Source organism: Neovison vison, chromosome 1 (assembly GCF_020171115.1).
Source record: "Neovison vison isolate M4711 chromosome 1, ASM_NN_V1, whole genome shotgun sequence".
NCBI lineage: Eukaryota > Metazoa > Chordata > Mammalia > Carnivora > Mustelidae > Neogale > Neogale vison.
In genome coordinates, this window is record NC_058091.1 from 254,674,238 (window position 1) to 254,700,216 (window position 25,979).

General features: G+C 39.2%; 1 protein-coding gene across 3 annotated transcripts in view; it reads right to left on the reverse strand.

Annotated features, from left to right (window-relative positions):
- CREBRF (CREB3 regulatory factor) overlaps positions 1–25,979 on the reverse strand; it is a 54,824-nt gene that overhangs the window by 19,198 nt on the left and 9,647 nt on the right. For 2 of the 3 annotated variants that reach the window (XM_044229474.1, XM_044229475.1), the window contains exons 2-8: positions 16,963–17,013; positions 15,414–15,615; positions 13,057–13,182; positions 10,307–11,393; positions 4,523–4,717; positions 2,187–2,376; positions 673–746 (exon numbers count right to left, since the gene is read on the reverse strand). In XM_044229474.1, coding sequence (XP_044085409.1) covers positions 673–746; positions 2,187–2,376; positions 4,523–4,717; positions 10,307–11,393; positions 13,057–13,182; positions 15,414–15,422 — 1,681 coding nt within the window. In that variant the 5' untranslated portion in view covers positions 15,423–15,615; positions 16,963–17,013. The remainder of the gene's footprint in view (positions 1–672; positions 747–2,186; positions 2,377–4,522; positions 4,718–10,306; positions 11,394–13,056; positions 13,183–15,413; positions 15,616–16,962; positions 17,014–25,979) is intronic. The other variant, XM_044229473.1, reaches the window with a different exon arrangement.

The following is a 25,979-nucleotide window of genomic DNA, read 5'->3' on the forward strand; positions in this document are numbered from 1 at the left end:
AGGGGTTTGTGCTGCTAATCCTCTCAGCCACAGGGGCCTTCCTTCCCATGAGCAGCCTACTCTGATAAATTCCAAGATACCTCAGTGATGATAATTTTTACATGTGCCATGTTGTGATAGACTGGGTGGTACCGAGCTAAACCAACAGTTACCAAATAAGTGCTAAGATAGTTGCCTAAGTGTAATATGGGGGTAGTGTTAAAAATATGGACTCTTGAGTTCTACTTGCACAGATTCCAATTCACTGGATCTGGGGAGAAGCCTAGAAATCTGTACTTTAGCATGTAACAGATGATTCTAATGAGCAGTCAAATTTGTAAAACACACATCTAAATTATCCACTCAGAGATTAAAATAAACACTAGTCACTAAAACTGGCTAACACAGCAACAAAATTGTAAAATGAAGTAGGAGACTATTGTGGTCACAAGCAGAGAAGCTCTTCAGGAGAGAGAGGAGATCTGGCATGGGGAGCCACAGATACAGACACTCACTAAAAGGAGAACATGAATGAATAAGAGTGAGTATGTAGCTTACTGAATGAATGAACAAAAAGGAGGCTGGCCTAAAACTTGGCAGGATACAGGGAAGGCAAATAACAAAACCAAAGAAAAAGAGAATGGTCGGCAAAGTAATAGGAGATTAATCAAATTCTTAAAAGTTTAGGTTTACCATATTCTGTGTTGAGGCCCCATAATTTCACTTTATTAGCTTCATACTGGGCTTTTTTCTTTAATCGACAAGCCCTGTGAAAGGAAGGAGCAATTAGTTCACTTCTTTTTTTAAGTGAACATTCAGAATATACTTCTTTTTGCTGCTGTCAAACATTTTCTAATAACAACCAAAAATCACTGCCTACTGATGTTTATATCAAGGAACTCAGTTTCCAAAAAACACACAATATAATCAATAATCCAAATGATTTTTAAAACTTTAGCACCCATCCAAAAATAATGACAAATACACTAAAATAAACAACAAAAACTGATAATACCAAGAGAATGTAAAGTAAGTGGAACCATCACATGTTGCTAATTGGGATATAAAATACCACATGCTGCTACTTTGAAAAACAGTGATTTTTCAAAAATTTTACATTATTACTTCAGAAATAGCTACTTTGGCAATTTCTTATAAAGTTAAACATATACTCTTGGGTATTTACCCAAGAGAAATGCAAACTTATGTTCACACGAACACCTGTAAATGAATGTTTCTGGTGGCTTTATTCATAATTGGCAAAAAGTGGAAGCTGGCCCAATATCCTTCAACTGGTGAATGGACACACTGCAGTATATCCCCCAAAAGGAATACTATTCAGCAATAAAAAGTAGCAAACTATTACTCAACAACATGGATAAACATGAATCTCAAATGCATCATGTTAAATCAAAGAAGCCAGAGTCAAAAGGCTACGTATCATAGGATTCCATCTATATGACATTCTAGAAAAGGCAAAACTCTGGGGACAGAAAACAGATCAGTGGTTGGAGGGATCAGGGGTGACAGAAGGAGTTTCCTTTACAAGGAGGCATGAGGAAATTTTTTTAAAGGATGATTACAGGTGATTGTGGTGGTGTGTATATGATCGGATACGTTTGTCAAAATCCAAAGAAGTGTACCATAGACAAGCCTGGGTGGCTCAGTTGGTTAAGCAACAGACTCTTGGTTTTCGCTTAGGTTGTAATTTCAAGGTTGTGAGATCAGGCCTCATACTGGGCTCCAATGCTCAACTCGGAATCTGCTTGGGATTTTCTCTCTCCCTCTCCCCCTACTGGCACTCACTCTCTCTCTAAGTAAATTTTTAAAAACCCCATAAAAGTGTACATTAAAAGGCATACATTTTACTTCAAGTAAATCATACCCCAATTTAAAAAATGACTTACCATAAAACAAAGAAAAAGTAAAACTATGATAAATTTTTACATTTTTATAATACAATGCACTTGAGTCCATTCACCTCTCCCCTTTAAAAGCAGAACACCATCTTTTGGTTTTATGAAGCATAAACAAAGCATAAATACCATCTTTTATTTTCAAAGGAAAAATTACAATATTCTCATTATAATATTTATAAAAGCATATTTCTGAATAAATGGTTGACAATCATGTATAAAAGCTCACTGAAAGCCTAAAACCTCACCACCAAGGCTTTATTTACACAGGTGAACATGATTAGCATTTACCTGGAAGCCAGCTTATTTTTTTCCTTCCTTGACCTTGGCCGGGCTGTTAAGGGTAGCTCACTGACCGGAGTCAGATCACTAATCACCTTATTCAGTTTCCGTAGTTCATTGCCTATCTGGAGTAGTTTTTTAGGATTTGGAGTCAGGTCTTCTACGTCAGTTCTCCGTGACTTCTTTACTGCATACTTCCCTACAGATGGTTTAAAAGAAGTTTAAATTAGATCATTTTATTTCACCAAAGATATATTCTACAGCCATATATTAAAACCACATTTCACCCTTCCGTCAAGTCCTGGCATGTTTCAGAAGTCTCAGCATGATATGCTAAAAGAGCTAGCCTCCTCTCCTTCCCACCTGTGCCTCCAAGAAATTGGGGAAGTATGGCACAGCTCCAGTCCCTGCCAAGTCCTTCTCCACCTTAAAGTTTCTAGCCCTGGTATGACAGAATCTTAATTACATGCCTAGTGGTAATAAGCATCACAAACCTCGGGATTGGAGTGCAAGTTCACGGCATCCAAAAATCAGGGCAAGGGTAGAACATACACCCAGAAAAGAAACAGATTTTACTCAAACCAAGATGTTTTGATGCTCCAACTGAAAATTTCCCAGACATATACTCTGGTGCTGGACTCAAAAGGCCAACAAGTAAGTACTGCCTTTTGTAAAAGCTCTTCCTTGGTTAGTTTGATAAATAACATTAGAGAAGATTTGGGGGTCTTGCCCTATCACTGAAGGCAACAGAGATGGCCTGGCCTTCTGAACTTCAATATACCAAACAATTTTCCTTGTACTGGCCATGGGCTACCTACCATTTACTGGACCTGTCTTTTCACTTCTGGTAGAAAACTAATGTGAAAGCCAAAGCTAGATCTATTCACTAAGAACAGTAGAGTACAGACTGAGTGCCAGTGGAGAGGGAACATGAGGCACAAATATACTTCTGATATAATTCCTGTGTCAAAACAAAATTGCTTAGCAACTTACATCTGTAGCATGAGAGATTACTAAAACTGTTCATTGAGTGCCAAACTTACTAGTGCTCTCCGCCCTTTTGGTACAGATTTTGGATCATACACAATAAAAGAAGAAATTCTACTTAATTACATCTTCCGAGGTAAACTTTGCCTAATATTATAAGCTTCTCCCAACTCCTACCATTCAACTCTTCTCTCTCCATTTCTTTTCTTTTCTTTTTTTTTCCAATTTATTTATTTTCAGAAAAACATTATTCATTATTTTTTCACCACACCCAGTGCTCCATGCAAGCCGTGCTCTCTATAATACCCACCACCTGGTACCCCAACCTCCCACCCCCCCGCCACTTCAAACCCCTCAGATTATAAAGAACATTGGTTAGAGTTCCCATTCCAGTAACATTAAATTTTATTAAAGCAATTCTCCTGTTGACAGCCATTGTAACTGGATTTTTTTTTAAGTCAGCATTATCATAAGCCTTCTTTATTTTTTTAAAGATTTTATTTATTTAACAGAGAGAGATAACAAGTAGGCAGAGAGGCAGGCAGAGTGAGAGGGGAGAAGCAGGCTCGCCGCTGAGCAGAGAGCCCGATGTGGGGCTCGATCCCAGAACCCTGGGATCATGACCTGAGCTGAAGGCAGAGGCTTTAATCCACTGAGCTACCCAGGTGCCCCTTTTTCTTTCTTTCTTTTTTTTTTTTTTTTTAAAAGATTACTTATTTATTTATTTGACAGAGAGAGAGATCACAAGTAGGCAGAGAGGCAGGCAGAGAGAGAGAGAGGAGGAAGCAGGCTCCTTGCTGAGCAGAGAGCCTGATGCTGGACTCGATCCCAGGACCCTGAGATCATGACCTGAGCCGAAGGCAGCAGCTTAACCCACTGAGCCACCCAGGTACCCTCCATTTCTTTTCTCTACAATTATTACCCTTCCTCTGCTTCCTCTTTTCTTCCCACCACCATTGATTCCAATCTCCCTATTTACATTTCAGCCTGGAGACTGGACAAGAACGGAAGAGAAAGATGCTGGAGCCCATTCCCTTTCTCCCCAACCCTTTTGGTCTATTGCAACTGTGGCAGGTCAGGACTCAATCAGCAGTCTCCTGGTCCCTTCCTGGGCAGGGTAAGTAGAATAGGAAGTGACCAGAATCATTTCTGCAGAGCTTCCTCCCTGTTTAGGTGATGGCTCTCACTACCAGTAAATGCTATTTGTGAGTATCTCTGCAGAGATAGCTAATACAGCAGCTCTCCTGTTCCCCTCTCCACTTCACTAGTAAGGGCTGAGTAGTAAATGGATAGGAAACATTATGGTTTATGATCTCTGTATTAGTGACACGAAATGTTTGACCACAATTCCCTCTTACCATGATGTAAGCCATTTTTCTGGTACATATTACTTGGCAAGGTGTCTCGGTTCCATTCAGATGGCCTTAGCATCCTCTCTTGCTGTGATGGGGTGAGCTGCTCACTATACTCCCAGAAGTACCTTCTTTTACCTCTCTTCCGAGAGGATATTGAAGTCATCTCCTTCAAGTCTTCCACAGAATCATTTTCATAGCCTTAAAAAAAAAAAAAGGAAAGCCCCCCCATCCCCAATTTCTTAAGGTCCATAAATTTCAATAAAGCAATCAAGGCAAATAAAAAGATCTCTTCCATTTGTCACTTGATATATTTCCTTTCATCTGAAAACATCATTGGCATATCAAAGGTAACAGACCAGGTCTATAAAATAACTTTTAATATGGAGATCTCTAACTTATAAAATATTCAGAGACTAATAATCATAGGTAACTATATGTTTATCCTCCTTAGAGTTCTCTCTGGTTCGTATGAGTTAGTGTAGGAAATCTTTTTAAAATATCTTTAAATAGGCACTCACTGAGAGAATAATGCAATATAGCTCTAGAAATGTCAAATGCACCATTAGATCATGGTACTAAGACCCTACACTATGATTTAAAATGCCTTCCATCTAAAATTTATGCATCCAAAACATTCCCAGACAGACAAGTGTGTGCATTTCTATGATTGTATCCTACCAGAGTTTTGTGAGGCAGTAACCTGTCCATAGAATAGGTTTTCTGCCTACCTCCCACCCTACCCCTTTTGTAAAAGTACAAAAATGAGAGTGCTCTCACAGACTCGCAAATAAAAACACATATGCCTAGTTTAATATTTTATTGGAAGCAAAATGCATCTACTTCACTTTTTTTTAAAAGAAGTTATTTTCCTTACTAAGGGAGAGTTTCAGAAAAAAACTTAATTTTGAGCTGCTAGAACTGTTGGTCAGACCTCACGCAGGATGACCTGCAAATCTAAAATACCCTCAGAGAATGCCCATCTTAGTGTACACCACGTCATTACTGCTAAGTACATGGAGGAGTGGAGATGGACTCCACGTAGGATGTATATAACACTAAGGTGGACAGGAAAACTTGGGTAGCACTGACAAAGCAGAATGACCACTTTGTGTCCTAAAAACATGACTTCTCTGGAACTGACACTAAAAAAGTGATGATATCTGCAGAAATATAGCTCCATTTGTATGACATTCTGGAAAAGCCAAAACTAAAGGCAAAACTAGAAAGCAGTGGGCCAGGAGTTGGGAGTGGAGGGAGGGGCTGACTCTAAAAAAATACAAGGCAGGGGTGCCTGGGTGGGAGTCGGTTAAGTGTCTGTCTTCAGGTCAGGTCATGATCCCAGGGCCCTGCTCAAGGGGGAGCCTGCTTCTCCCTCTGCCTGCTGCTTCCCCTGCTTGTGCTCTCTCTTGCTTGCTCTGTCAAATAAATAAATAAAACCTTTTAAAAATAATAAATAAAGGAACACAAGGGAAATTTGAGGGGGGGTTATGAAACTCTTCTGTATCTTGATGGTGGTAGTGGTTACCAGCACTACAAGCACTTTTCAAAACTCACAGTAGTGTACACTTAAAGAAGGGAGAATTTCATATTTATACTTCCTATACTTCAATAAACATAACCTTTTAAAAAAGAATCAATTTGGAGACCAGAATGACTTCAAAAGCAACAATCAAGAGAACTCTCTGTAGAACTGCTGGTATTAACAGCACTAAAGTGCACATGTGGTAGTTTAAAACAATATGGCAAGGAGTGTGACAGTGAACTCTAGTTTCTTATGAAGAAATGATGAACAAGTCACACCATCATTTCTAGAAGTCTGATTTTTAGAACTTGTGTTAGATACATAAAACAATGACTTTGGCCTATTTATTTGTGCCAATGCCACACTTCAAATTAAGGGTTTCATCTTGTTCCAGTGATCAACCTAGCTTTCGGAAAGATGCAAGGGTCACACAGTGCCACCAGAAATGGCATTTTCCAAAGACCTGGCTCCACCAGGCCAAGGAAAACATACTGGCTTGAAGAAACTTCTGGCTCAGAGAATTAACCCAGTATGGCTGGGAACACCTCAACACAAGCAGATAGACCAACAAAAAACACTTCCAACTTCCTACCAATGTCAAGAACTGGTGTTCCACAAAAACAAAATAACCAAACCAAAACAGAAAAAGATTCACAATAAACAAACAAACCATATACAAGATAAGGAGGAGGAAAATAGGTAAAGGGGATTAAGAGGTATAAATTTCCAGTTATAAAGCCAGTCAGTCATGGGATATAAAGTACAACTTGGGAAATAGTCAATAATGTAATAATTTTGTATGGCAACAGTTGGTAACTAGACTTAATGTAGAGATCATTTTGTAATGTACATAAATATTGAATCACTATTATTATACACTGAAACTAATATTATATACCAACCATACTTAACTAAAAATAAATAAAAACTTAAAAAAATAAGTAAAAAAAAAACCCAACCCTCTGTATGGTGGCAGACAGTAACTAGACTTATCATGGGGATCATGTTGTAATTATGATGCACAGTCATTATGATGCACACCTGAAACTAAGAGGATATTGTAAGTCAATTATACTTCAGTAAAAAAGTAGAAGAACTAGTATTCCATATTTAAATCTACCCTGGTCCAAAACATAAAGGAAACTTTTTCATATACAGCTTCCTCAGGCATCCCATCCCTCTGATAACTGTTTTGATATTCTCCCCAATTTAGCAACCCTCCTCAGGTGGCCTGGACTTTGGGCAAAACACTGTACTTTTCATTTAATATACTTATATATTTCACTTACAGATACTTTGAGACTTCTGACAGCCCAATAAAAAAGGTATCATTAACCCCATTTAAAAAAAGAAACATGCTCATGGAGACTTTAAGTGATTTGGCAGAGCTAGAACTGACTCAAGTCCCATGACTCAAGGAGTCTAGCTCCTGTTGGGCTTATCTGACATGATTATCAAATGTAAGTCAAAAAGGCTACATTTACTGTGTCAAATTCTAACCATACATCTTTGGTTAGTGCAGACTATTGGTAAAGTCAATCTTGAAAATGTTTAGTACAGATTACAAAATAAACTTTCATTCTGGGGGCCCAATTCTTAGTATTACACCACGTAATCCTAATGACCCCAAACAGTCATAGCCTGTCCACAGAATAGGCTCTATTAAAACTTGGGAGCAAGGCCAGGGGAGGGACTGAAACTCCATTTTACACCTTTCCTGGAGCTTTGTAGGCTCAGGCACTGTTGTAGCCAACTGCCAAGAAACAGCATCAAGGGAGCTAGTCATCACAAAAGGGCCTTTGTAAACTGCTGCAAATTAAACCAATCAACCCACTCTAAAACTAGCACTCTGAAGAAACCATAACTATCCTCACTTTTCTGCTTCAAAGAATTTCTTCCTCCTTCCCACCAATAATTCACTTCTGCATTCCTGAAGCCACTTGTTTAGCTCTTTCTTCTAAGAAAAAGGGAAATTTTCATTAGCAAATATGAATAGAGCCCAAATAATACCACAAAATTGTGTTGATTTTGTGGTTAAATCATGTCATTCATTAACATTTGTGAGAACTGTCCAAGTAATACTAACCAAAGAGGCTCTACTTCAAGTCAACTGGAAGGGAGTGGATTAAATGCCATCCAAACATTCAGCATTGTTAAACAGAGTCAAGAAGAGAGTTTCACCCAGCCAATGCATCTCTGTTTCAAAGTAGTGTTGGTTACCACCAACAAGCTCATACAACAGGATTCTTCTATAGAAGACAAGGCAAGGGGCGCCTGGGTGGCTCAGTGGTTAAGCCGCTGTCTTCGGCTCAGGTCATGATCTCAGGGTCCTGGGATCGAGCCCCGCATCGGGCTCTCTGCTCAGCAGGGAGCCTGCTTCCTCCTCTCTCTCTGCCTGCCTCTCTGCCTGCTTGTGATCTCTCTCTTTATCAAATAAATAAATAAAATCTTAAAAAAAAAAAAAAGAAGACAAGGCAAGGGAATGTGGCATGACAGGACAACACCAGCTATAACACTGGTTCTCCTCTCCCACCCATGAAAGTTAAAAGACAAAATGCAAATGAGGGTCAACTTACTAAGTGATCTCTCTTCACAGACCTAGTCATCTCTCAACACACTTATCCAGGTAAAAACCCTCTACAAGATAAAAGCAAAACTACAACCAGAAGTGGGGTAGACAGCATAGTGCTTGGTGATGGCAGGATTTACTGACTCCCTCTGACTTACATGTTTCTTTAAGCATCTACCGGGACAAACCACTCCTTCTCCACATTTTCCATTTCCCTTAGTTATTACCCATCTTCCCTTTGTCTCACCCTTCCCCTACCCTCCTACCCTGATCCTAAATATGGAACTCAAAGCGATAGAGCTGATGGGTCAGACCTTGAAGACTACTCATAGACAGCATTCTAGGCTTACCATGGGAGGGAGCTATATAACTTACCACTAGCTACAAAGACAACTTTTCCTGAAACACCTCAAAGCAGATTTTTTTAAAGATTTTTTTTTTTTAAGTAATCTCTACACCCAACGTGGGGCTTGAACTCACAACCCTGAGATCAAGAGTCACATGCTCTACTGACTGAGCCAGCCAAGTGCCCCTCAAAGCAAACTTTATTAAGTTGTTGAGAGAAAAATCTTCCTGGTAAGTAGAAAAAATAATTGTCCTATCTAGACTATGCAGAGTTCTAAAGTAAACCCAAAAAAGGCATAAGCCCTTTTCCTCTGGATTAAAGTACTTTTTCCTTACTTGAAACTCCACCCGAGTCAAATTTGGTTGTATCAAATACACAAATCTAAGCATTTGTGTAATAGAAAGATTTCACTAAAGCAAAGTCTTTTTTCTAGCAATAACAGTGCTTCGCCAGCTATACCATATATCTACTATGGCTTAAAAACCTTTCTGAAAATTAAATACCAATCTTTATACTGCCAGAAATTCCAGCAATTATAACAAAAGAGCTCTCTTGCAATTTCTAAGGTTTTAAAAATAACTTAGTTTTTTTTATATACAAGTTACAGCATCAACACTATTTTTGAAGAAAACAACTTTTGCTTAAATTTGAAGATCTTCACTTCTTTGTGCATTTTAAACTGTGTGCCACTTGGCAATACCATTTTCATAAATACTGCACAAGCCAACAGTGGCAACAGCCCAAGCACGTAAATGCTGAATGAAGCGAATCAATTCCCACAGGTTTCATTTTCTTCCTCCCTTTTATTTATATGTGCTGTGTATATTATAAAAAAAAGCAGAGTATCCTTCATGCTCATTAAATTACAGCATGTATTTTTCTTAAATGGAAGAAAACTGTGAATGAAAAATGGGACAGACACAAAAAGCTCTTTTTTTTTTTACATTATGCATGAAGTAGGTCTTGTTGGTTGTAAGCATGAGTAATATAAAGCACCATCACTTGGTTTACCACTGGGGCACTCTTAACTTGCCTCAACTATAATAGAGGGACATGCATATAAATAGAAATATTTTTAAATCAATCAATTCTTGGCATCTTTGCAAAGCTGCTCAGAGAGTAACAAATTAGTCTCTTAACATAAATTAAGAAGAAGCCCTCGAAGAATCAGCCTATGAATCACTATATGAGCAAAAGTGGTTATTTTAGAGTTGCCTGAATAGAAAAAAAGCAATTACTTATTTGAGCCAAGATAATAAGTCATTTAATCCCCAAACTAAGGTAAAGAAAACATCTATATCTCAAGACAGGAGAAAGGTCAGTTTGGTAAGCCTCCAAGCATTACCATACCTGGCTCAGAGAAAGTGTCACTAATATCATCATCTTTGTCATCTTCATAATCCTCTTCCTCCTCCTCCTCCTCCTCATTTTCAGAAAGTTCGTGCTCACTACCAAATCCTTCATCATGGTCCTCATCATCAACATCATCCTCGTCTTCCTCATCTTCTTCAGGACTGCATTTGGTTGGCTGTTCACCCAAATTGTCAGAGACAAAAAGGGAGTAATTGTGCTCTTCTTTTTTCTGGGATGAATCTGAGACCAATGTGCTGGCAGAAAGGCTGCTACTCTCTCCTGCTGCAACTGACCCAGGACCCTCCTGGGACAGGGGACTGAGTAACAGTTCTTGGGTTTCTTTAAAAGGCAAAGCTGGAGTGATGTGACCCTGAAGAGGCTCCACCCCTTTCTTCTCTGGTCGCTTTGCTACTGCACCACAGTAGCAGGTATTCTCCTTTGCTGCGTCTGCGTGAATCTGGCTCAACAAGGGCCGACTCTGCTGCACTGGGTTGATCTTTACCTTTGCCTTTTTTACATAGTCTTTACATTCAACATGAAAGTTCACCTTTTCATTATGATACACGTTGGTCTTCACCATGATCTGTGTGCTTGAAGTGGGTTTACTTGCTTTTTGGACACAGTCTGACAAAGGGACCTCAGCCTGAAGAGTTTTAGAAGAACACACAGGGGCAGCTGCTCTGCTTGAGATCTTTTTACTAGGGAATGAAGAGGGCAAGGGATTCTGTTTGACACTGAAAAGTGAATCAGGGTAATAAAGGGAATCAGAAACAGACTGAGAGTCCTCGCTATTAAGCTGGGCCAAAGTTGGAGTTTTACTTATGACCTCTTCATCTTGGTAAGGGCTAGAAAAGTCATCAAGACCCAAGTAATCCACTTCTTTTGTTCCCCAGATGTCACAGCTGGTTAGCTTGGTGTACTTTGTTAAGTCTTCACAGTACGTATCCCACTGTTCCCAGTTTGAGGTTAAAGCGCCCTCATTATCCAGGACATCTGTGAAAGACTCCAGATTTTCAATGTCTTTGCAATCCTCCAAAGAAAGGAAGCTGTCTCTAGGATTCTGTTGATAGTTCATCTCTCTATCCTGAGAAAAGTTAAAAAAAAAAAAAATCACACACCATATTTTAGGAAAGAAGTATTCACCTCCATCCTCACATCCATGTACCAAAATGACAAGTCAGTATTTAACCTCTGGTCTGTTTTAAGATAAAGGCTCTTTACATGTCACTTTACCAGTCCATATAATATCATTTTCTTGGGCAAGGAAAACAAAGGGAAAATACGCCCCTCGAGAGGCTTAGGTCTGGTCTAAATATCAAGGACTCTTGAACTTTACTACAAACACTCTTTCTGAAAAAGGTTTACATTTCTTGATCTTTGACTTAGAAAAATTTGAGGATCTCCTTTGAAACAAGCTTCAATTAAAAGCAAATAATGAAGACCTTACCTTCATCACAGAAGAACCTGTCTTCTGAACTGAGAACTTAAATATAGAGGCAAAGCGCAAATCAAAGAGGAGTTGAAATTCCACCACAGAAAGGTAAGATCTTTGATTAGACCTGGTTAACAACGCTTGGGCATGGGGACTACAATACTCCTCCAGGAGTACAGAGATAGGATTTTAAAAATGTGTTAGTGAGACTATGCAGCCATTAAAAAGAATGCAGTTAAAGTCTAATGTATTAGCAAGAGAGGCTGTTTACCAGATGTCTTTACATTAAAAGGATTAAGTTACAGTATACAGTATCTATGAATGTCTCATCCAACTTAAAATACTCATGTATTTATATATGAACAGAAGGACTCTGTTAGGAGTACTTATCTTTGGGGAAGAGGTTTAGAAGGTGGAGGTTCAGGAAGGAAACAAGGACATTTTCATTTTTCCGGTTTGTTTTGATTTTTGCATTTGTGTGGGGACTTTCTTGCTTCCTTTTTGCTTATGGGTGTGTGTGTCTGTGTTCTAAGAGTTTTAAAGAAGTACAGTTTGCAGACCACAAAATTCACCTGTATTAAGTGTACAATTCAATGATTTTTAGTAAATTAACAGATTTGTATATTTAGTCTTGCAGTTTTTATATACTTCCATGTTGCTTAAGCTGTATGTATTTAAAATTATTTTTTAAACGTTCTTCTTAGGAATCTTAGGTTTCTATTTACCTTGGGAATAAGTGATAAGTATACTGCTTGGAATTGCTATTTTTACCTCATACTCTGTGTCATATGCTTTGCTCAATGTTATCATTCCTAAATATTCCAGTTGAAGAGTCCTTTAGCAGTCCGGCATATCAAAAAAGACAGCTTCCCATCCTCATCATCAAAAATTGAACTCAGAAGATATTTAGATAAACTCTTACTATTTTCTGTGTGTGTGCATGTATTTATATATAATTACTTTTATAATCATATGCATATTTTAAAATTCCAATATAATTAACATATAGTGTTATTTTAGTTTCAGGTGTACAATATAGTGATCCAACAATTCTACACATTACTCAGTGCTTATCATGGTAAGTGTACTCTTAATCCCCTTCACCTGTTTCACCCATCCCCTCATCCACCTCCCCTGTTCTTACTGTTTTTCAAAGGGTTCATAAAGCCTTCTAAAATTACTAGACTGACAGTCAAAAAATCAAACTTGACATCCTTTTTTCTTTTCAGGCATTTATAAATTAAAAAAAAAAAACTACACCACAATATTTTTACCCCAAATAACTTAAAGCAGAATCCAAGAAAATGTTACTTACCAGTTCATACATGAAATCTGGATCTGAACTGTTTGCTAAGAGATCTGTGCTCATCAGAGTCTGCTCTGAAAAGGTGTGGCTTCGAAAGGCATCCCCAAAAGGCGGATCCATTCCGCTTACACTAGGCTACAACAGAGTGATTTTAACTTTAGAAAGTTAAAGACTACTCCAAGACCAATTTATTATCCATAACTCAGACACCTACTAACTTCTTAGTTTTACAACAATTCTGTGTATTTTCTACTCTTTAGCACATTTGAGAGATTTAACTAGCATTACATTGTGAACTTAAATTAGGAAGATAATGAAGATGCACTAAAAAAGAAAAAGAGTGGCAACTGTTACTTATACCTAAAACTTCTAAAATCTAAAGCTTATTCAGCCACTAGAATTGGCATTCACTACCTAATGAGTACTTTTATTCGGCTACATAACATTTCTTCAAACCCATCTCTAACAACACTTCGTCTTCTATCTTCCCAATATGAGCACTTCTCCTATTTCCTGAGGTCTGCAGAGATAACAAGTTGATCTCATTCTGTACTCCTAAGTGACTCCAGTGTCTTATTTCCACAAACAATCTGGAAGACAATTTGGGCACCTTTAGTGCAACCAGTGCCTCCAGGAATGTGGTGATGAAGATACTGGATCAGCCAAATATCCCAAAATTTTACTGGTGAGACCAGAAACTTGGGGCATGAGCTCAGCAGCCTTAATCCTGATCCCTGAAAAGGATACAAGTCATTCTTTAATAAATAAGGGGAAAAATGGGACGCCTGGGTGGCTCAGTTGGTTGGACGACTGCCTTCGGCTCAGGGCGTGATCCTGGAGTCCTGGGATCGAGTCCCACATCAGGCTCCCAGCTCCATGGGGAGTCTGCTCCGCTCTCTGACCTTCTCCTCGCTCATGCTCTCTCTCACTGTCTCTCTCTCTCAAATAAATAAATAAATAAATCTTTAAAATAAATAAATAAATAAATAAGGGGAAAAAGACCTGGCACCAAGAGTTGATGCTCCTTCTTTTCTCTCCAACCCACTTTTCCATTTCAACATCTACACAGAACACTCCAGAAGGAAGTCAGGGCCCACACTCGTAAAGCAGCCCAAACAAGTAAAAGGCCTCACTCTGAAATCGAACTTGGATGAAGGAAGAGGATGTGAAAGAATAAAAATTCCCTCTTTGCCTTTTTGTTCTTATTCTGCAAGTTTTTGCTAAAACTTAAAAAAAATTCTATTAATCTATTTGCTTACATTTCTCTATTCATATACCTTCTACCTACCACAAACTGGCCTTCTTACATGCTCTCCTATCATGTTTTTCTTCTCTGGTACTTCCCAATCCAGTCTTTTCTTTCTCTAATTTTCCCCAAACCTACCAGGCTGCAAGCTCAAAGTAAGTGTGTTATAGCTCTAACTTAAGTAGTCCACAAGCAGCAAACTAAACTCTAAATGGGAAAGAACTCCAAATCAGTATGTGTAATCCACTTGGCCAGGAGACTGGGGTGGAGCTAGGCCACTGGTCTTCTTAATATCAACTAGCAAATCCCCTTTCTTTGCCTCTGCTGCCTGCCTCTGAGCCACTGGATAATCCCAGCAAGGTGCTTATTTTCTGTGCTCAAGGCATAATTCTGCTTGGCTCTACATGAAGCCACCTAAGAGTCCTTGCCCTCTCCTTATTTCTATGTTTCTCCTCAGCACTGAACCCAAAGAGGGAAGAGGATAAGAGCTAACCATTGGAGGAGGACAGGAAGAAGTCTGGATGTGCAGTGAGGAAAAACAGGGCTTCTTTTCTTACTTCAGAGATTGACTCAAACCAGGACTGATCAATTCAAAGTAGTTACCATAATATAAATAGATCTAATCATTCTCAATAACCTTTTCTGAAAAGTATATATATGTATGGGGAGTGTATGTGTATATATGGAAGAAAAAGGTTGAACTCTCTCACCATTTCCTCCTACTTTTAAATTCATAAGGCATAAATGGAAAGGAATAAAGGAATAACTGGGAAACAGAAAGCAGACAAGGAGATGGACGTGGGCTTTCTGTGGCAGATTAATTTTCAGGGGAGTTGGGTGAGCCTCCTTAAAGCCAGCAGATCTGGCCCCCTTCTAACCAAATTTTCATTCACCACATTTCCCCAGGTCAAGCTCATTAAATTTCAAAGTGTAGCAAAGGAGGAAACAGAAGCAATGGAAGGACGGACATGTATTCAAAACTAGCTGAGATCAGAAAAAAAGTGTCTTAAAAAGGGAGTTTGTCAAGCTGTGTTAAGATTCAGAGAACTTAGAGAACCAATAGTATGGACTTTCAGCAGTGGGAAAATATAAAACTTTGCACCTGCTCTGTATGATTTACCTGAGGCATTTCCAAGCCCAGATCCTGTGAGTCCGATCCCAAACTTTGTTTTTTCCTCGTTTGTAAATTCTTTTCCAGCTTTACTTTTAATTTCAAGATCAAAGACGATTTTCACAATAAAAGGCAGGTTTTCCCAGAATGCCTTCAATTCAAACGTTTGGATCAGTGCTTTTTATTTATTTTTTAGTATTTCTGTGTGAATCTGTCAAAACAACAACACAAAGTAACTTCACTGAGCACCATTAAAAACAAGCTGACCTTTCAAAAATGACATTAACAAAGAACACTTTAGAAGAGTAAGGCTTAATGGTTGCAATCTCAAGAATTTGGTCATTTCTTAGTACCAACTATTCTGAAATTCACCATTCCTCTCTTTGTTTCTAAAAAAGGATAGGTCAATAACCAATTGGCAACATTAAAAAAGAAAAAAAAAACCACCATGACAAAATTAACTGAGGTCTATCTTTTCCTGTGATCTGAAAGATGTATCTAATGTTAAAGTAAAGCTCCCATTCACTTTATGTTCTGCATGAGAAAGTATTTTCAATATTTAATTCCATGTATTGCATAATCATTACTGCAAAATTAACTCACATTTTATATCTGTTATATATCTACAAGAGGGACACCTGGGTGGCTCAGTTAAGGGGCTGCCTTCAGCTCAGGTCATGATCCCAGCATCCTGGGATTGAGTCCCCTCTCGGGCTCCTTGCTCCATGGGGACCCTGCTTCTCCCTCTGCTTCTGCCTGCCACTCTGCCTGCTTGTACTCTCTCTGCCTCTCTGACAAATAAATAAATAAAACCTTAAAAAAAAGAAAAAGAAGAAGAGTAATGAATATATAAAAATCAACAATGGTGCCTGGGTGGCTCAGTCCGTTAAGCGTCTGCTTTGGCTCAGGTCATGATCCCAGAATCCTGGGATCAAGTCTCTGTCAGGCTCCTTGCTCAGTGGAGAGCCTGCTTCTCCCTCTGCCTGCTGTTCCCCTTGCTTGTGCGCTCACTCTCTTGCTCTCTGACAAATAAATAAAATCTTTAAAAAATATTAAAAAAGGAATTATTCCAAAAAGTTTTTAACATGTTTATGTTGGGGGGAAATAGGAAAATACTCCACAGAGGGGTTTTAAGGATTAAATAATGATTGTAAATCACCTCCACAGAGTCTTGACTGTGGTAGAGCCTTAAATTTAAATGTTAATTCCCTTTTCCCTCCTCTGCAAAGGCCTTAATTGAGGGGGACTAAACAGCTATACCCCCTTCATCATCTTTTTCTATATCAGTGGTCCTCAAAGTGTGATCCCAAGACCAGCAGAATCAGTATCAACTTGGATTGTGTTACAACTGCAAAATTTTGAGCTCTAGCCCAGACCAACTAAAGCAGAAACTCTTCTCCCAGTTAAGTGTTTAAACAAGTCCTCTAGGTGATTCTGACTCTCCCTAAAATTTGAGAACCACTGACCTACACTCAGCACCTTGCTCTCATTCAGTCTAGTTGCAATATCCTTTCTTAGACTGATGTAAAGAGACAATTTAAGCTGAGTTGCTCCATACCTAATATATCTGGACTGGAGGGTCAGAGTGTTACATCAATTTCAATGGCCTCTGCAGAACAAGAAAGAGACTATCAACAAGAGATTCAATAACTGTTCCACATAATTAGATGGGTAAATTGACAATCATTTCTATTTCCTGGATCTGTGCTAGGCTCTCCCCTCTGGTGGGCTGTCATTCCCACTTTGCTGTTCTGGTCTAGGAAACATCATCAAGTGCCCAGGCTGAGCCTACAAACAGAATTAACTATGCATTTCAATCCCATGATACAGTTTAGGCTCCTGACAAAGGCCAGTTCTGGTCCAGTTCCTCCTTATGTGGCCTCATGCCTTGATCCTACTGCTGACATACAATCTCGGTCCTAATTCTTCCCTTGATTCCTGTGAGAAACAGTATCAGTTGCCCTTCCTCCCTCCCTCCTTTCCTCCCTTCATTCTTTCCTTTAAGGCTGGGGAGGGACAGAGCGAGAAGAAGAAGGAGAATCTTAGCGATGTGGGGCTAGATCTTGCAACCCTGAGATCATGACCTCAGCCAATCCAGAGTCAGATGCTTAACTGTCTGCGCCATCTAGGCATCCCCAGTCACCTGCCTTTTCTAGACCTATTACTTCAACTCCAAAAAGGTGTGTAATTCAAGTGATGCATTCAATGAAGTGGGTCAGTATAATCCTGGTCTATAGCCTGGATATGAGAGAAAATTCCAATACTCTCTAAAATCTTAAGTTTACCCTTATTAAGCAACAGGGCTGAAGACTTCGCAAAAAGATTAAGTTCTATTAAACAAATACTTATTGCCATCAACTAAAGACACCATCTACCAACAGCTTGGTTTATCTGGGAAAACACTGGACAAAAAAGAGCTAAGTTTCAGTCACAGCTTTCACTTGCAAACTATGTAAAACTGGGTAGGTCAATCTTTCTAGGCCTCATTTTTCTCATTTGTAGAAAGAACACAATACTACTAATAATACTAGTTTCCTAGCCACCGAATTTTCTAAGCCATAAAACCATAAAATGCAAATGCAAATAGAGGTAACCCCACTTCTTGAAGTCCATGTTACAGCACTTCACTTTTACAAAGACCTACCCTGGTACCTATTTTTGCTAACTGAAGCAAATCCGAAGAGGATTTTTGTTTTTATGAAAATAGGTAAAAATAGTGTAAGTGTTTGTTGTGTTTGGGGCCCTTGAAGAGACAGAACACATCCCAAGCAGAGGAACAAATGCCCCGCCCAGCTCCTTCCCCAGGAACCACCCAGCATCGTAGCACCAAGCTGCCACAGGCTTGAACTGTGTCTATGAACATCTGTGCTTTGTACCGATTTATTTTGTGCATGCATTAGCTAGGTGTATCCTAAGGTATCAGAAAATCCTACGAGAGGTTATACCCTGAGCCTGGGAACGCTCAAAAAATTTTCCACACAATTAATGGTAAGTGTTTCTCCACTTTATGCCATTTCAGCTTTTGAAAGGTTTCATAGGAGCACTCTACTTTTGCAGAGCAGGAGAAACCTTTTATTATTATTATTTTTTTATTTAAACACTTGACCTCAAAACTAGGTTGTCAATGCAGTTAGGAAAAAGAGCACTTATTTGGAGCACTTGACAGGAGACCTGGAATCCTGTTTTGATCCCATAATTAAAACTTAGCAGGGTTATGAATTTGAGCAAGTTATTTAAGTTTGTGTCTTAGCACCCTACTGAGGAATCACAAATATTCTCCTTTAACTATAAAAGGGATGTTATGAGAACTGAATGAGATATTAAGTTAGGATGTACCAATAAAATAAAAAGTGATGATTATCAATAGGTACATTTTGGCAATGCTTTCTTTTGTTCCACAGCTCATCCACCTCAGAATCTCGACATTTATGACAGCTATTGGCAGCAAAGCTGAATGTTTTATAGACACCAATTCCCAAAGTGAGGGTATCCACCATGTGAAGAGTAGAGCACATCCTCCTGGGATAGTTAAAGGTCCTTAGTTGCTTCTCCTAGTCTCTCAGGTAGCAGCAAACAGGATGAGTGAAGGGCCAATGCTACCCCAAGCAGTAGAAGGTCTTTTAATTCTCTAAAACTAATGACCCAAGGTCACAACCAATTATCTTTATCTCCAAGGTTTTGCACCCATTTTCCAAAATGCCTGGTACCACTCCAAACATTCATTGTGAAAGACCATGAACAAAAAAAGTGGAAGGAAAAGAAAAAAGTGGAAGGAAAAGAAAAAAGAATAAAGGTTTCTACAGCAATTACCACTGCACAGAATCTTCCATAATGATACATCGCTCCCGAATCATCTCCTACACCAGGGAGCCAAATACAAAGGTACACTGATACTTAGATAGCCAAACAAGAAGAAGAAAGTGTTAACAACTTGCTCTTCAGGATGCCTTCACACTTCTTTGGGCTCAAGAATCCCCATATTTTATTCAAAACTTTGATATTAAAGTCATGTACACTAAAAGCAATAGTCTACTTTCCCAATATGTACCCTAAGAAATATTTGTTCTAAGGAATGTTAAATGGTTATTCAGTAAAAGGGTTAAGAGATCTGGAAAACACCACATTAAACAAAACAGATATACTGACTCTACGTAAGGCTTCTTGCAAACTTTAAGGTGCTAGGTGCTAATGTGCATTATTAATCACCAATAGGTGACTAGAGCAGATATGATTTCCCAAACTTACTTGATCCTAAAATCCTCTACTCTGCCCTCAAGCAGATCCCAAGACTAGTGTTATTAAAAACAACAACAAAACCCACAATACCCTAAAGGAAAGGCTAAATCAATTTCCCTAGTTATGAATTCTTTTTTCCCCCGAAGATTTTTATTTACTTGAGAGAAAGCCCGCACAGAAGGAGAGGCAGAGGGAGATACAGGTTCTCTGCTGAGCAGAGAGCCCAACATGGGACCCTATCCCAGTAGGAATGAGCTACCCATGAATCCCATGAATTCCTTTTTTTTCACAGCTCTGGCTCACCAGTTCTCAATACAGTTTTGTGGGTTTTTCAAGGGAGAGAAGACTGCTGTCTGTCAGAAATATTTGCCAACAGATTTTCTGTACCTGGGCTCATTCAACTCAACAACAGCTCCTAGGCACAGGAAAATACTGTTAACAGGAAACTAGATCTCTGAAGCAATGTGATAAGGTTCAGGGCAGGCTGCCCCAATATGCCACCCTCACATATTATTTTTAATTGAAGTTACTCAAGAAAGAGCTAGTGCAAGAAAGACACTCTGACCTTTCCTGTTACCCCGAAACCAAGAAATAAATTTCCCCATGTGAGAGGTACCCTCCCTGCACCTGGGAGATAGAAAGCATCCTTACTGCCAGAGATAGGCAATTCAGGGCAAAGAAGGCTATATAAATAAACCTTGTTATTTCTTCCATTAATTTGCTACCCCAAGCCCAAACATCTTTGTCTTTTCAACTCTTAACGGATTTATTGTTTCTTTGTCTCAAGGGTATAAAAGCTGCCTGCTTTGGTCACTTCTTTGAATCTCATGTTTTGATGAGCTCCCATACATACAAAATTAAAATAATTTGTTTTTCTCCTGTTAATCTGCCTTGTGTCGATTTAATTGTATCAAATCAGCCAAAGAATCTAGAAGGGAAGAGAGGAAAATTTTTCCTCCCCTACAAGTAATATGGAGCAAATGACTGATTTATGAGCAGTAATAGTATCATGTGAAGCTGGCCACAGCTCAGTATCTTTCATAGCCTTTTCTACCAGGTCCTTCCATGGATTTTTTGGTTCTCCACTTGAAAATACGTTGAGGCTTACTATATACATTAGGCAAGGCAAAAGGTGAAGTAAGATGACAGGTAAGACCAAAGGACTTTTACAAAAGCTCATCCCTGGGACTGCTTAAGCCATTAATCCAAACTTTGAAAGCCAAACCCAAGAGCTGACCAGAGTGCCCCATGCAGCTTCAACACATCCAAGAGCCCCCAAATTTTGCCTCTTCTGAAACTGAGAGTTTCAGCTAATTCCCTAGAGTCCACTATTTTTCAAAGGTTGCAAAATATAAACTATAAATGAAAATGTCTTATTAAAAAGCAGATACTATATATATGATGGCTCAAATCCCTACAGCTCCCCTTTTATAAGCCACTGGCTTATAAGCCACTTAGGGCACTGTTCCCATTTAGTTGGTTAACTCAAGGGAACTGGCTCCTCACAATAGTAGCACTTTTGGGTCATCCAACATTCATCAGAGTAGATGTTAAAAATTTTTTTTGACACACCCATTAGGATGGTTATTATCCAAAAAATGGAAAATAACAAATAGACGATGTTGAGGAGGATGTGGAAAAACTGGAACCCTTGTGCAATGCTGGTAGGAATGCAAAGTGGTGCAGCTAGGAATCTTTAGCAGTTCCACACGAAGTTATACATCCAGCAATTCCACATCTGCATACATAACCAAAAGAATTAGCAGGGACTCAAACAGATACATGCACACCCATATTCACAGCTACGTTATTCACAATATTCAGAAGGTGGAAACAACCCTAGAGTCCATCAACAGATGGATAAACAAAATATAGTAATTCATACAAGGGAACATTATTCAGCCATAAAAAGGAGTGAAATTCTGATTATGGATGAACTTTAAAAACATTACACTGAGTGAGGCACCTGGGTGGCTCAGTGGGTTAAAGCCTCTGCCTTTGGTTCAGGTCATGATCCCAGGGTCTTGGGATCAAGCCCCGCATTGGGCTCTCTGCTCAGCAGGGAGCCTGCTTCCTCCTCTCTCTCTCTCTCTCTCTGCGTGCCTCTCTGCCTACTTGTGATCTCTGTCAAATTAATAAATAAAATCTTGAAAAAAAAACCAAAAAATTACACTGAGTGAAATAAACCTGACACAAAAGGACAAATATTACATGATGCAACTCAAGTGAGGTACAAGAATAGGCAAATTCATGGAACAGAAAGTAGAACAGAGGTTACCAGACACCAGGAGAATTACTGTTTAAAGGGCAGAGTTTTCTGTTTAGAATCTGCCTAGGATTCTGTCTAAGATGAGGAAAGTGTTCTAGAAATAGATACACAAGACTGTACATTTAAAAATGGTTTAAATGGAAAAATTTGTTTCACAATGAAAGGTATTTTAAAAAATTTTTGAGGGAAGAAATACCAACACATTTATACCATTATGTAATTCATATACTATGGTTTATTTTGATCCTTCCTAATCTTTGTTGGTTCATGCTCATCATTTCTTTCACGTGTGCAGAGTTCCTGGGTTCTTTCTCTGTCGTCTTTAAACTGTACGAGATCCACAGTTCTAAGATGTGGTAACTGTCCTGAACCCTTAAGTAAGTCCTTTCTCCTGACGTTTAATCCCCAAGCCAAGATGAAAGAAAGGTGAGAAAGGGAAAGGACGGGAGGAAGGACCACTGACTTGGTAATTTAAGTTTATACATCCCATATATATATATATACCCCGTGAGGTTCCTGTTTGGCAAGAAAGACGGTTTGTCAGTTTGCCCAAGCTCCCTTTCAAACCAGGACCCAGCATTCACATTCCATCCATCCTGCCATACTTCATTTGTTCCACTCAACAATTCCTCTCCTTTTGAAAACCACGCAGTAGGGATGCCTGGGTGGCTCAGTGGGTTAAAGCCTCTGCCTTCAGCTCTGCCTTCATGCCTGGGTCATGATCCCAGGGTCTTGGGATTGAGCCCTGCTTCGGGCTCTCTGCTCAGTGGGGAGCCTGTCCCCCCGCCTCCGCCGCCATCTGCCTGCCTCTCTGCCTACTTGGGATCTGTCTCTCTGTCAAATAAATAAATAAAATCTTTTAAAAAAGAAAACTGTGCAGCAAAATAGTGAACAAAACAGTTCTACTGAAAATAGTTCTTCAGATGTTTACTGAATCAAGCCACTACCTGCTTCATGGCACAGCAGAAATCAGAGATCCGCAAACTCCCAAACCACAGAGGAAACATATGCTGCTCATGCAACAAACACACTGGGTAAATGGTGCGTGCCACTGGTAAAGGTGTGGGTGAACACACCTTCAGGTGAATCCCTACTTTCTACCCTTCAACAGCAGTTCTCTGGATCCAGAATACAGATAACAGGTAAGGACACTTCTAACTAGATGATTACAGTTTATGTTTGGAATTACCAGCAAACGACACCCATTATTTATTTTCCAAACCCTGCTACTTATGGTCCTGAAGAAAAGAGGAGGCTAAAGAGAGAAAATACCTATCTTTTCCCTCAGAAAATATTTCTTCTCCCTCAGAGAAAACATCATTTTCCTAGCCAAGCAGTACTCATCGTGACCCTATAAGCAGAGATGATCCTTTTATCATACCGCTTTGTACACTCTTTATCCCTGGGATCAATCCAATAGTACCCTTTTATCCTCACACTCAGAGTTTTTTTAAAATGTGGGGGTTGAGAGGTAGGTTTGCCACAAACATTTCATTAAACAAAATTATTTTACTAAGAATCCTGAGGAGCTAAGAAAAGATACTAAATCTCAAAAATAGCTCTCCTTAGAATGTGCCTTTGGAGGAAGACACAAGACTTCTCAGAATTTTATTCTATTCCTTTCCAAAGACTTCTGCTGAACTTTAACCTTTTGCCTATAGAGAAACATACGGGATCTTCATTTTAAAAACCCTATGGGAACCCAAAAAGACCATTAAAGTAGGTGTCTGGATCAATGTGAGCTGAGCAGGAGGAGCTACTTTTTATTTCTGAAAACTTATCAATTACAAGGTATTAGGGGTTTTCTGCAGCATTGATATCTGTCGATTAAGTTGTTCAGAGCACAAGAGTGAGAGCATGGGACAGTTTTATTAGATAGAACCAAATAATGTATTTCTAACCCCAGCCATACTTGGTTACCACCAATAAAATATTCACAGATTATATTTGTATCACTGTTTATAGACTACAAACGCATTGCTATGCCTTGTCATTTGATAAAACAACTTGGTAAAGTAGTTAGGGTATTAGCATCACGGCGTCCACTACACTCCGTCCAACCACTTTTATATTAATAAAAAAAGTTCAACAAGGATAACAGATTTGAGGTCATTCAGCAAATGTCTCTGTGCAAACCCATCATTATATAGACCACCTCTACTTGCAGTACCTTTTCTCCAGAAGGCTCCCAAGTCTGCATCTTCAGTCTAAACACACGAATGCAAGAGCCTTGCCATCTGAGAACCAGGTATTCCCATGTTCATTCACATTCCATGACCTTAGACACAAACAACATGCCACCTCCCTCTTCAAACATTTCCATTCTGTCAGTACTATCATCGTTCTCAGACATCCAGGCATGGAATGCTGATCTCAACACTGACTCTTTTCTTTCTCCTCCCCAGTTCTTTGTTAAATCATGCCAGTTCTCTTTAACAAAGATATACTGACAACCTACCTGTACTCGGCACACATGCATCTGTTTGTCTTTGCCCTTCCCATTTTCTCAACCCTTTACTTGGGCCTCACCATTTTATATTTACCTTTCTAATAGTTGCCCTACAGATCTTCCTGTCGCCAGCCCCTCTCTCTCAAGTTCTTATGTTCTATTTTCTCCCTAAACCACCACTTGGTATTAGCGCCATACTCATGATAAGAGTTTCTCTCAGAAACTCCCAAACATTTCTTGCATAATCAAAATACTCAGACACAATGAAACTATCTTTCCAATCTCATCTTCCACTACTCTTCTGTAACACTAATACTTGGTTGATCTTACAATTTCACCAAATCTTTGAGGTACTTAAAATCACACTTTCCGGGCGCCTGGGTGGCTCAGTGGGTTAAGCCGCTGCCTTCGGCTCAGGTCATGATCTCAGGGTCCTGGGATCGAGTCCCGCATCGGGCTCTCTGCTCGGCAGGGGCCTGCTTCCCTTCCCCTCTCTCTGCCTGCCTCTCTGTCAAATAAATAAATAAAATCTTTTTTAAAAAAATCACACTTTCCTCCACTCAGAATTTCCAAAAGTGAGGCTCTGGTCTTTCATGCCTTTGCTCACAGTGGTTTTTCTTTTCCTCCTCCCTAATTCCTTGTCTCCACTACTAGACTGTAAGGTCTTTTGAGAACAACCATTATATCATTCCTCTCTGTTTCATTAGCGCCAGAAGCAATGCCTTGCCCAGCAGAGGCATCCACACAAGAGTTGACAGACAATGAATGGGAAATGCCCTAAGACCACAGGTTCTTCAGAGGTGCAACTTTCTGCATATACAAAGAGGACACTGCAAGTCAGTCAGTCATATATATACAGTTGACCCTTGGATAACAGGTTTGAACAGTGTGGGTCCACTTGCACGTGAATTTTTTTCAATAAGTACAGTATTAGTACTGTACATGTATGTTCTCTTCCTTACGATTTAATATTTTCTTCAGCTTACTTTACTGTAAGAATACACATACAAAATATGTGTTAATTAACTGTTTATGTTCTCCATAAGGCTTCTGGTTAACAGCAGGCTATTGGTAGTTAAGTTTTGGGAGCTTCAACAGTTATACACAAGTTTCAACTGCATGGGGGGAGAGGGATGGTTGGTGCCCCCTAACCCCCATTGTTGTTCAAAGGTCAACTGTATGTTTATCATCTTTTATGTGCTCTGAATTTATCTAGTAAGTTAGCTTGTTAATTTGAGTCTAGAACTACTATAGTATCATATAACATAAATACTTAAAATTGTACTCCTGAATTTCCTTTTACACTTCCAGGAAAAGAATTATTTGAATTTCAGTCGATTCTGAAGACCAGAGAGAATTCTTGTCTAGTGAGGAGAGGGTAGAAGGAGGAGTAGGATCAATATTTATTTAAACCAACTGAATCCAGGCACTGGACTGATACAGGTTACACTGTTCTTTCTCTCCCCACCCCCATTTTAATTAAGACAAAATATTTTATGCAGATTAAACACTGAAATTTAAAGAATCATTTAGTTTTCTGAGCTGTTCAGCATAAATCTACAAAATGTAAAAAGGGAACGGGATTAAAGGCAGCAGCATAGAAAGAGACAGTGGTGCAGGC